The 12,182-nt window shown below is 45.1% G+C and overlaps 1 protein-coding gene across 1 annotated transcript in view; it reads left to right on the forward strand.

Annotated features, from left to right (window-relative positions):
• Window positions 1-12,182, forward strand: part of LOC144148560 (carbonic anhydrase 1-like) — a 36,147-nt gene that overhangs the window by 14,351 nt on the left and 9,614 nt on the right. Inside the window, exons 2-5 of the mRNA XM_077680078.1 lie at window positions 212-328; window positions 2,443-2,529; window positions 6,003-6,167; window positions 10,796-10,947. Coding sequence (XP_077536204.1) covers window positions 212-328; window positions 2,443-2,529; window positions 6,003-6,167; window positions 10,796-10,947 — 521 coding nt within the window. The remainder of the gene's footprint in view (window positions 1-211; window positions 329-2,442; window positions 2,530-6,002; window positions 6,168-10,795; window positions 10,948-12,182) is intronic.

The raw sequence follows: 12,182 nt of genomic DNA on the forward strand, positions 1-12,182 counted from the left end.
AAGGTTATCGAGAAGTGAACCACCTTAAATGGTAGGGCGGTGAAGGCCTTCGTTGATGCTTTTTTTTTCGCACTGTGAGCCCTTGTGAAGGCACAAGTAGAGGTTTTCTAGTATGACACCTAGCGTAGACAACTGGTAACCTACATATTGTGTATTGTAGTTACGTTGCTATGAAGAAAGCACCAATCACTGCCATACTGTTTTCCTCTAGCTGTGCTTGTCTTGTGGATACTGGGCCCCGCCATCTACGGAGCCAACGAAGCGGCTGCCAACCAGCCCCATCCTTTCGTCGCCACTTGCAACCTGACGCAATCCAAGACTCTTGGATGTGAGTGGAACCCCGATTTGTCACGGCAGTCGAACGGTGGCCGCGGGTAGACGGGTTAGACCGGTACTTCTCAATTTGTGTCGTACTGTGTGACACAATCACGGGGATGTCGCAATGTAATCTTCGAATATGTCGAACGCAGTTACCGGCTGAGTGACAAATGCAACATCACTGATCTCTCATGCACTCACTTGCGCAGCGAATCGATTTCTTTTTGTGTAAATGTGTAAATGCAAAAATGTTAAAAATGTGAAAACATGTAAAAAAATGCTCACATCGCTGTCCATTCTGGAAAACGCACTAGACTGAGAGTGCCACGTTTATTGTTTAGTAATGTGTGTTTTGCTTATACAAAGCCCTGCTCAATGTTTTAAATGCTATTTTAAACCTTTGCAATGCAAAAGACCTGAACTCTGTGCGGATTACGTCAACAAGTACGAAACGTTTAGAGATTTCTATTCAGTAAGATTTCCGCGAATAAAGAAAAAAGTGAGACGGAGTAAGCAAGAAAACCCCAAAATAACGCAGTGTGCCGCTTTCTTTTAGACTAATTGCTTGCCATGAACACTGCAGTATTAAAACAAATCTTATCATATCTAGCACACCGGGCCATGAAATTGCTATCACGTGAAATACCTCCAAGTTTCTCTGGCGTTCCCCTGAATTTTTCTACGCAGTATCGAGAAATGATTTACATTTCCTTGTGCACGCCTTTAATGACACCCATACACCTTTCTCGGATTGTCTCGCCTTTTCCTATCGACCCCCCCCCCCTTTTTTTGTTTTCGCAGTATTCATATCCTGTTCGCAGTATCCTGTTCGTTTTATATGCTTAAAAGCGTAACGATACAACCTCTGTATTTGTACCAGTTACACCTGAGAGATCGTGACACTTATATTAAGTGAGATAAGAGAAGTCAGAAGCGTAACACCATTGGAACGAACCCTGTTGCGTGTTGCGGTAAGCCGAGTAACCCAAGAAATTAAGGTAGCTTGAGTAGTTAAGGTAGCAGAGGGTTCAGGGGAGACCAATAAATCTTCTGGAGCACGCAGCCACAGTACTATGCGTGAAATATGAGATACGCCTCGAAGAATGGAAAACATGTGAGCCATGGATCGATCGCTCTGTTTCATGTTTCCTTTCCAGTGTTTCCTCACCCGTTAGTCTAACCCTTGGTCACTCGTCCAAACGCGCCTGTTGAATGATTGGACGGTCGCCGCTTCCCACCGCTTATTTAGTTGTCTAGAAGTTACGTGTAAATATCGCCTTCAACAGCGGCGCCGCCGGTTTTAGTGAATACGCTGTGGCTTGCGACCTAAAATACGTCGACAGCTGCCACTCACTAATTGACATACAATGAGTTGGACGTTGCTTCGTGAGTGGTGAAACTTAACATTAAGGTAACCATAGGTTCAGTCTCAGTAGAATCATAATCCAATACAAAGGTCAGTTTCTCGCTGACAATACGAGCCGCCATTAGCTGCTCACGGCAGCTTCACTACTCCATGTGGCTTTACACCACGTGCCGGCTCAGTAGAATTGTCCAAAGGCAGCACCAGCAGCCACCAAGGCTCACGGCAAACTAATCAATTCCTATCGGCGGTGACGTCAAAGCATGCTCCCTCGTGTGAGCCCTCTTTGGAGTTCCGTTGGGCAGCAATACTTTCGCATTCATAGCAGATAAGCAGTGCTGAGGCGTCTTCGAAGTTATTTCCCGGTCTAAAAAACCCGATCCACCCCGTAGCGACCTGCCACATTCGCAATACAATGCGACATTTTATATAAGGATAAAATGACGACTACCTTCTTGTGTATGCCAGACATTTTAGGGTGGAAAACTCCCCGGTTTTCGATTCCTCTCGACAGTTTCCAAAATATCGTCATAGGAAATGATGAGAATAGCCTGTGGAAGTGATTCTTGCCATTTTATATGCAAATGTTTTTTGAGCCTTCAAATCCCAGGCGTGAAACACGTATAACCGCGAAATGCTTCCGTGGTCGTGGTAGGGCTGAACTGAAATTTAGCCGCCGGGAAATCGCGCTCAAGGAACTGTCTAGTTCAAATCAGTCTTTGGATCGGCTTTGTCTATGGATCGGTGCGCACCATTCGCAGGGCGCGAGTACTGCGGTGGCGAAAACTGGATCCACGACAAGCCTGAGTGCATAAACGCCTCCAAAAAGGAAAACAAGAAACTCGACAGTAAGTAAAAGTTAACCCGCATTTTAAGCGCTAATATTTGCAACAAAATCACTGGTGGATGCCCGACGGACCGTGGTGCTCTGAACACTGGCAAGTGCGCAGGCGTACGAGAGAGTAATAATAACTTTTATTGCTAACTTCCCGGTCACGGTGGGGAGGTGGCTGCCAGAGTTACTCAATATAGACAGTTGCGAAACTCCGCTTCAGAATCCGGCCGGTGCTAGCGCCCCCACTCCGTGGAAGCTGAGGGGCAAGTCGACGCGCGCGGCACCTAGGAGATAAAAACGGAACTTCGCTAAACTATTATTATTCAAAATTCTTCTGTAAAATAAAGATTGCTTTTTAAATTAAAACACAATAATTGCGTAAATTTTTTCTTGTGTTTTTGCGGCTTTTCTTTTTATGACTTACGGCAGCAGCCGCAAGCACTTGAGTACTGCTTCAACGTCCTGCCGACAGACGACAGGCTAGTCAACTTGCCCCCTGCTTGCCCCGGCGCAGGGAGGCAACCGAAGACCGGCTTTCGATACATGGGGCCTATGGGGAGTTTCGCAACTGTCTATATCCAGTAACTCTGGTGGCTGCATCCCAGATAGGAAAAGCAATTTGGTGACCACGGTAGTGTAGAATTTTGTAAGGCACGGGGGAAGGGAACGCGCGGGAGTTTTAAACGGGAACTCAGAGAGGTACGATAGGGAGTGTCAGGGGCTACACTCTGAGGCAGGGTGCCTGAGGAGCAGGAGAGGTTGTTGTAGCTGTGTACGATGGGTGAAGCTGTGCGTTTTAAAAAGGCTTCACGTGTGGGCGGCCTCATGCGAGAGCGAAGGATGCAGAGTCGTGCAAGTTGTCCAGAGGCGTTAGTGCTGTACGACGCCTCGATATGTCAGTAGGCCGTGTCAGGCCTTCCCCTGGAGTACCAGCGTTTGTTTGGGGAACTATCTGCCAAAAGTACTGCGAGCCTCGGCTATATTCAAAGTATAACGTTTGCCCCTACTCGCAAGTGCAAAATCGTGGCGTAGTCTGACAAGAACGTGCAAAACGAGGAACATGGCCACGCGTACAGGTTCTGGGCGCACATTTCTATAGCTAAGGGGTTCAGATCTTTTTATGTTTTAGTTAAAACTTCCATTGATGCAGTAATAATGTGGTACATAGCTTGTTATGCAGCATAGAATATTCTAAAATTTTACAGGTAATGTAGTAATGTTAGACTCGCAGAATCAGCTCGACATTTTCTTACAAGGCAGGTTGATTAGTGTGAGGGTAATGCTTTTTGCGCAGATAAAAAAAACCTAGTTTCTAACAAACGTTTGAAACCGATTGGTCCGGAACTGAGACTAGCAAGTACCAGAATGAAAAAAAAGACACAAACACTACAGCCATACGAAAGTCACTCGGGAAAGTGGATCTTTAGTGACAAATCACCTTATACGTCTTGCGGATGGCTGTACGAAATGACTAACTTTAATTATCGCCACCACTTTTCTGGAAAGACAAACTCCACGAGACTGGATAGTGGATGCGAAGTGCAGGGAATCACGAAGTAAAGTGTAGCACCAAAAACCCGCACGCACGCACGCACGCACGCACGCACGCACGCACGCACGCACGCACGCACGCACGCACGCACGCACGCACGCACGCACACACGCACGGGCACGCGCGGGCACCCGCGCACCCAGTATCCAGTATTCAGTATTGAATCCAGTATCCAGACCTCATTGTTTCGTTTGTGTGCCGCCCTGTACTTCAAGTTCACCACCCAAGAAGGCCTAGTCATGTTGGTGGGCGATCCCAAATAAACAAATAGCCATATTTGAATAAACTCAGTCACCAATGACGATGACGTAATCTGCAGATCTTGATGACGAATAAAATATAATTTTTTATATATAGGTTTGCAGATATAAAATGAATACACTGTGGTTATGGTATATGCCCATTTGTTTTGTGCTTTCAATTTGAGCTGCACCTAAAATCTCTGCGAGAACCTCCAGGACGAAGATTTAGCAGCTAATTCAGAAAAGAAATGTATGCCGAGTAGATTGACCCAACTTGGGCGGTTGTCTTTGACGAAGCTTCGTTCAGTAAGGATGTTGATGTTCAGTTTCTGAAAAAAAAAAAGCGCAACTGGCTAGTATTTTCTTTTAGTGATCATTCACACAGAAAGCTCCCATCACGAAACTTGTTCTTCTGAGTACATACATGCCAGAATTCACGCGTTCTCTCCGATTATGCAAAGCGATTCCTAAATATAGTCTCCCTTGCACTTTAGCTATCCTGACGCAAATAGGGTAGGGTAATATGCTACCGCAAAAAAAAAAAAAAAAAAAAAACACCGTATGGGTTCACTGCCATATTTGCTTTGAAGAGAGACCGGGGAGTTGTTTTTCTTGCGTTCAGTTTTTCTTTGAAAACGCAAGTTTGAGAAGCCGCTATTTACAGTGTAGTGTGTTTCATAACCATATATTGGCACATTTGTTTCCTTGGTGCTTGCGTCAATGCAGCAGGTTTCAACACGAAGCTTTTTTATATCACCAAAACGAGAACCCCCTCCCTGCACCTCATTTTCGTCCGACGTATACCACCGTCTATCTAGGGCAGTCACTCTACCAACTGAGCCAACTGCAAGAGATAGGCAGTGGTCCCGGTTTGGAATCCTGGACCAAAAGGAATTTTTTAGCTGCGAAGTTTTTGAGAATGCTGTGCAGTTTTTTTTTTTTTGTAGCGCTGCATTGGTGGTCAATGGTCAACTTGTGTTGGTGGTCAAGCGGCATCACTGACCGAGCCGCCTACAGCTCGCGCCGCCATTTGAAGTAGTTCACGCTGCTTGGAGGTATTACGTTACGCACAAGTGTGCAGCCCCTGGGTAATGACCTCCGTAAATCATTAGGTCCTCCTGTGAAGTATTGCCGCTCGCGCAGTCTTAACTACAATAACGCAGGACTATCGCAACCCCTTAATAATGATGAAAGAATACACAGGATTGCCAAGAGTCATCACCGTGTCTCTGTGAAAGAAAAATAAAGGACGAGGCTCAATACTGAGATTTTGCAACAATACCGAAAAGAGGTTGAGGAGGAACAGCGGCGTTCTCTTGTAGCCAGGCAGCTTGCGCAGGAATATACGCAATGCAGAAGGGGAGCGGCAGATCCGCGCACGCTATATGAAACATCATCGCTAGAAAGCAGCTCACTTGAACGAGGACAAAGGGCGTGTCATACTCTCGCCACATAGAGATCGTCAGAGGAAACGAAGAACCCAGTATACGACGATGCACAAGACCAGGCACTACGGTTACTTGGGGCGAAACCTACCAACACCGAACATCATAAAATGCACCTCGGGCAGCCGCACAACAAGCAGTTTACTGCAACCTTCTTTGAAGATGACTGCGAAACGTAGTGTAACGTCTCCGACAGACTGCAGTTTCTGTCTGGCATCTCGTGTAAGTGAAAGCCTCTCTATCGCAGCACCAGCCCTGTGGACTAGTTCGCAAGGCTCGAAATGCAAGAGCAAGGGCCAGTCGCCAATCCAAATCGATTTCGTGCGGACTAGCTTCAAGCCGTTCAACCCGATCTACTTCATTGGCTACGAGGAGGCGTTTCACTTCGAGGTCGAAAACGGAGCTCATGCCGGTAAGAGCCATACCTGGAGGCCCTTTTTAAAGGGGCTATAAAAGCAAAATGCAAGTTTGTTTTATTCAAAATATTTGATGACTTATAGTGCCCCTAGCACTTGTGTGGCAGAAAACGAGGCCTTATTAACTTTATTATATGCATTTATTAACATTGCTTTATTAATTTTACTATTCACTTTATTAACATTTTAGTCCAAATTTGTATTTGTATAGTATTTGTTTTAGTATTATACTCTACTTCTGAGAGCCAGGGATCTAACGAAGGCTAGTGTCCACAAAAAATCTCGTAACAAGGACAGCAACTCTGTCGCAGTAAAAGTTGGTGAGTATCCCTAAGCGCTTTGTCATGAGATGGAAAGGCGATATGCCACATCCCAATATGATGCCAAAGGCGAAATGCCATAGCAAAATGACATTTTAGGCCAAATTTAATTCTCCTGCTAAAATACCTGTTTCCTAATGTCAGTGATGACGTATTCAGAGGCCTAAAAGGAACGTTAGTATGGGGAATAAGGTCAGTGTGGGCGGTAAAAAGTATTTTTATCGCCTTGTTGACCGTCACCAAACGCACCAAAAAATGCACCAAATTTTGCTCGTATCAAGCCAATCTAGGAGTTGAAGGGAAAGTGTCAACATCTGGAGAATGGCAGGAAACTCGCCGATAAACCTTGCGAAAATGCCATTTCGCTATGGCATTTCACCTTTGGCATCATATTGGGATGTGGCATTTCGCCTTTCCATCTCATGAGAAAGCGCTTTGGGATACTCACCAACTTTTACTGCGACAAAGTTGCTGTCCTTGTTACGCAATTTTTTTGTGGACACTAGGCTCCGTTAGATCCCTAGCTCTCAGAAGTAGAGTTTAATACTAATATATACTAGACGGAAATCCGGCGCCACTGTTTAGGCGAGCCGCACTTCAGCGACCGTTCAGTCATGTATCAGGGAGGTACGTTCCTCTTGTCCTTGCCATGGCTCATGAACACGCTGGGAAATCGCCTCTGGCTGCAAAAATGCAACAACATTACTGTAGACGATTAATCAAATCTGCTTTGTTGTTATAAAATTGAAGCCCTAAAATATTTACTACTCAGTGAATATTTAGAAGCTTCATCCAACATTAACAAGAAGATCTTGCCCGTTATTGTTTACCTTGGCTTCGAGGCAAAAAAGAAGCCTTGTGGCTAGCCAAGTCAAGTAGGCGAGGAACGTCGCTAGTTGCAATGGCGGCACCCACGCGGTCCCGCGATTGCAGCGCCAGATTTACCTCTAGTATATATTAGTATGAAACTCTATGCTATCAGCCATGCTAATGTAGCGTCCGCGGTAAGATGGCGTCACTGACAACTTGAAAGGAGATGGCGGCAGGCGGAAGCGAGCGCCCTCCGGAAACTGTAGTCTGGGCAGCGACAGCTGTAATGCTCACAGGAGGTGCGCTGGCAGGCTCACCGACAATATTGCAATAGAGCAGAAGAAACGATACGTGATTTCAGATAGCGGCTCGACCGCACACTGAAGTTTGTTCTCCCCCTTTTTGCCCACGGGTGCAGTTCCTTGAGAGAAATTTTCCCTTTTTTGGGGAATTTTCGGCCCTAATTTTTGCGAAAAGGAAAAAAAGGAATCTTTAATAGATTCAGGGAATTTAGGAGTCGTAGAATAAAAAAAGAGTAATAATGTCAGTACACCTCACTTAGCACAATTTATTACTTGTTTTCTTTTAAAAAGTTCCCCTAACACTTCGTCGGATATATGCTCAAATATCCTGAGTCATATTCCCGCTAGCCATAAGCATCCAAGATCCATGAATTGTGTTCATGCGCAGTACCGTACAGCCTTCAGCAGAAATTTTTGCTAACCCAACTGAAGGGCCGCTTTACACGACATCGTGCTAATAATGAGCGAATATTTTCGTAGGTAAATTCGCCGGCTCGTCGCTCTACGTAGATGTCACCAGCTTCTTTAGTTATGGATAGCAACTGATGGACAGTAACAGAAACTAACGTCAAGCAAGTGACCCCCCCACCCCTAAACAAGGCATCTATGATTGGTGCACAGTAACAAAAACCGGTAGGTGGGCCTTTTCAGGTAGCAACTGTAATAACATATCAGTGGCAACTTATGAAGCTTGTCAATCAAGTTGAACTCAGCCTCCAATATGCCCAACATTCGCTATCTGATAAACAACGTGGACATGCAAGAGTCCTTGCCTCCTCTGGTTTGAGTTGGAAAGGTATTTCCAGAATGTACTTCGGGTTGTTGGCCGCGGCTAAGAGAAGCTCTGGCTTAGAGAAGCATGTATTCAGGCAGATAGGCCTGCCAAGGCTTTCAGAGAAGAATTTTTCAGAAGCTTTCGAGATCATCTTTTACCAACCTAAATGAAGTTTTCACACTGGCGCAAAGTCCACTATTGCGGGCCATTATTTACGACAACTTAGATGTGATTCTGATAATGTCAGCGCGCGAGCAAATTACTCAGGGTTGTCGAATGCGACGACATGCACTGTGCTTACAAGCGAGGTCGGATCCACAATTCACATATACAGCAGATTTTCAGGATGAAGCTGGCAATAGAATTCAGGCGTGTATGCAAACAAGTTGCTAAGTAAATAGCACGTATTCTATAGTAAACATTTTCCGGTTCAAATGAAGAAATTGCCAATGCCAACTCAGCATTCAAACAGTACTGGTAAACTAACAAAAAATTAAGCCCCTTCCTGGAAAACAGATGGCAGCAGCACGAAGCTTTCTTCGATACAAATGTAAAGTCGCCAATCCAACTAGCCAAAGTCCGAATATAAGGCAATGCTCAGTTAACCCAATGTATTGTTAAGATTTTGTATTTATTAGTTTGTCATTGGGTCATCCAAATGTGCTGATTTATAAGATCAGCGTTGTCTTCAATTTGGGCTTCCCATTGGTTAGAGCGCTGGTGTGTTCAACGTGTCATCGGCGCGCGTGTTAGAGGGTGTTTTGGTCATTATCATCATTATCGCTCAACTGTATGACGCTAAACGAAATTCGTCTACCATAATGGAACTCGTCATACATAAAGACACCCTATTGTTTATGCGGCGTGTGACTGACGTGATCTTGCAGAAACCCACGTGTAAAGTTGGCTTTTCTGCAGTTGTGTTGGCTTTCCTCCAGTGCGTTTTTCGTGCTACCAGCACATCTTAACCACAGAAAGTTTCACTAAAAAAAGAAGAAAGTAGAGAGTAGACTCTCCTTAAAAAGGACACTAAAGTGTGGAAGCAAGATGGCTTGTGTTTTCGTGCCGAGAATCTAATTACACCGTGGTTCTCGCAACTAGAATTTGTTTAATGAGGCAGAAAACGCCTGAAACGTGAAAAGAGGTCACGTTGCCCTGCAGGCTTTCTGGTACCACGGTGTGTGACGCCACAAAAGTTGTGAACAGCGAGTGTTGATTGGAAAAGGTTACATAAATGTTCTCCTCAAACAGTTCAAGAGTGCTTGGGGCGGTGAAAGAAATGCAAATCAATGCTTTTCATGCGCTAATCAAATATAAAAACTCACACTAGAGATTTTATACATTGCGAGACAGGTTACTTTCCTCACGCGTCAGTCCGCCATCATGCACTAAGTTTCGTTTTGGAAAAGCTTCGGTGTGGAGTTATCGAAGACAAAAACTTACGGTGGTGAACGACGGAGCTTCTCAAGCAATAATCCCGACAGGAAGCAGCAAAAGGGACAATGACAAATAGCCTAAGCTAATCTGCCCTTCTGCGAGAGCGGATGTTGCCATCGGTAAAGCATCCCGCGCCCTGGACGAACCTTATCGCGATTAAAAGGTTCAGCGCACTTACTGCAAGTGGCTAGCCGAGCGAACCGACCTAGTGCTCTTCCCTCGCCGCAATCAGCTGTTCATAAATAATCCGTAAGGCGTGCGTCGCATAGCTCCACTTTTGCTGTAATGTTTGGCCCCGAGATACTGCGGCCCACGCACGAGGAATACTCGACATGGCTTGTAGAAAAGTTCACGTTTGGTTGGCGCGCGAAGATGGAATACGGGATGGCCATAACCGCCGACGAGGTAAAATGAAAAACGACCGCCGGACGGATGCGAAAACGCGCCGGGCAGGCGCGGTTTAGTGATATTCGGTAGAACGCTTGTGGCTTCTGAAGGGGCTTCACTCGAGGCCGGCTTGATGGGGCATGGGTGTCGGTATAGGCATGCACATCAGACGCTCGAGAATTTAAAAGTACTTCTGATTCCGTCAGTTAAAAATCATAAAAGCCTAAGCCAGCCTCTTCGGCCCGAGAAACGTGGTTGGGGTGGCGCGGGCCACAGCTTGTTGGCGTAAAAGCTACCGTTGCTAGCGTGAGTGCGCATAGCGCAAACCGTTTGCGCTCTAGATTCCACCAGTGCCTCGATCCTACTTTGTGTCTCTATGGCTACACCGCGAAAAAATAAATGCAGAAGGGGAGGGAGAAGTGCCATCTTTATTTACGTATTTCTCAACAAGTAATGCATCGTTGCTCTTCGAACAAAAGCCGAGAGATCTACGAAACGTCTGATCTTTCAGGTAAAACAAAAGTTTATTCAGCCTTTAGCGTCCATTTGAAGTGTTATTTCTATCGCGCCGTTTCTTGTTTCCCCGTGCGCAGTTTACATTACGCCTTGCAACGCTCCCCTCGAAGTTTATGGTGGGCCGCTGCCCGTGCGCTACACGCTGTCAAGGGGTGTCTTCCACTTCGGCAACGACACTACCGAGCACGGGTCGGAGCACACCATCGACCACCAGAACTACGCCGCCGAGGTAATTGTGCATTGTGAATTCAATGCACCCAATGTGGTATTTAAATGTTGCAACGCTGGCACTCCATAATTTTTTTTTTTCAAATACTTCGACGCATTTATTTTCGTATTGCCAAAATTGCACAAGTGCCAAGAGAGGGATTCTCATAAATCGCACCAACGGCGTTAGTGCTAAAACTGCCTGCACAAATATGCATACGAGCAGTGTAACAAGATTGCTGTATATTTGATCGCAGGTGGGCTTCGTTGTAAGGAACATTTCACAAACGCATGAGACAAAAGGGTTAATGGCACCAGAAAAGGAAATAAAACAATGCTTATTCCAGCATGTTTATGACTTATTGAATTCTAGAGAGAGAGTGCCAGGTTTTTATCCGTGAGCCCATACACACCTAGTCCCATTGTGATAGCTACAACGCGTTCCTCGATCATGCCCCCACTCCAAGGTAGGCGGGTTTTGCAAACTCTACTGAGCTCTGTTGGAGTGCAATCACCTAATAACACCATGTGAGCCTCTCTTCACCATAGTTGGCTACAAATCGACATGATACTCCATGCGTAGCATTCTTTGTCGTATACCCCTCGCCGAGCCATACTGTGTCAAGCCTTGCGTTTCCATAAAAATTCGCAATGGGCGATGGAACGATTTTACTGTTATTATAGCGTAAATGGTGATAAATCTTCCAAGAAAATTTTGAAGCCAAAAATTACAAAGAATAGATAATCTAAAAAAATGATGAAAATGACTAACGATATCAAAGTTGTCTACCTCACACATGATCCTAATAAAACGAACACAAGAATAAAACAACACAAAATTAAAACATGAAATAAAACCGTGGAAAGGAAACGCCGCTATATTTGCGTAAATAGATCTCATTTGTGGAAGAAAATTTTATAAACCAATCACAAAAATTGAAGAACTCGCAGAATATTTAAAAAAAGGCTAACAAAAGTCAATTATGTACCATACACACCACCCCAAGAAAACGGCGACAAAAACAAAAACACGGCGATTTTAGAATAGGAGCATGACTAAAACATGTCAGTACGAACAATAAGTTCAACTCCCTGCTTTTACGCAACAATGCATACTTTCGAAGCTAACACAGTCCATCGGTGTACTAAGAGGTTTCAGCAGTGGTTTGAAAGGGGGGGGGGGCTGAAGAACAGCGATGATGATAATGATTTTTGTGATTCTAAAAAGCGAAGTTCGTTTTTTTTTGTCGGCGCCGG

Source organism: Haemaphysalis longicornis, unplaced genomic scaffold (assembly GCF_048455015.1).
Source record: "Haemaphysalis longicornis isolate Haplotype H1 unplaced genomic scaffold, Haemaphysalis longicornis Haplotype H1 scaffold_8, whole genome shotgun sequence".
In the NCBI taxonomy this organism is placed as follows: domain Eukaryota; kingdom Metazoa; phylum Arthropoda; class Arachnida; order Ixodida; family Ixodidae; genus Haemaphysalis; species Haemaphysalis longicornis.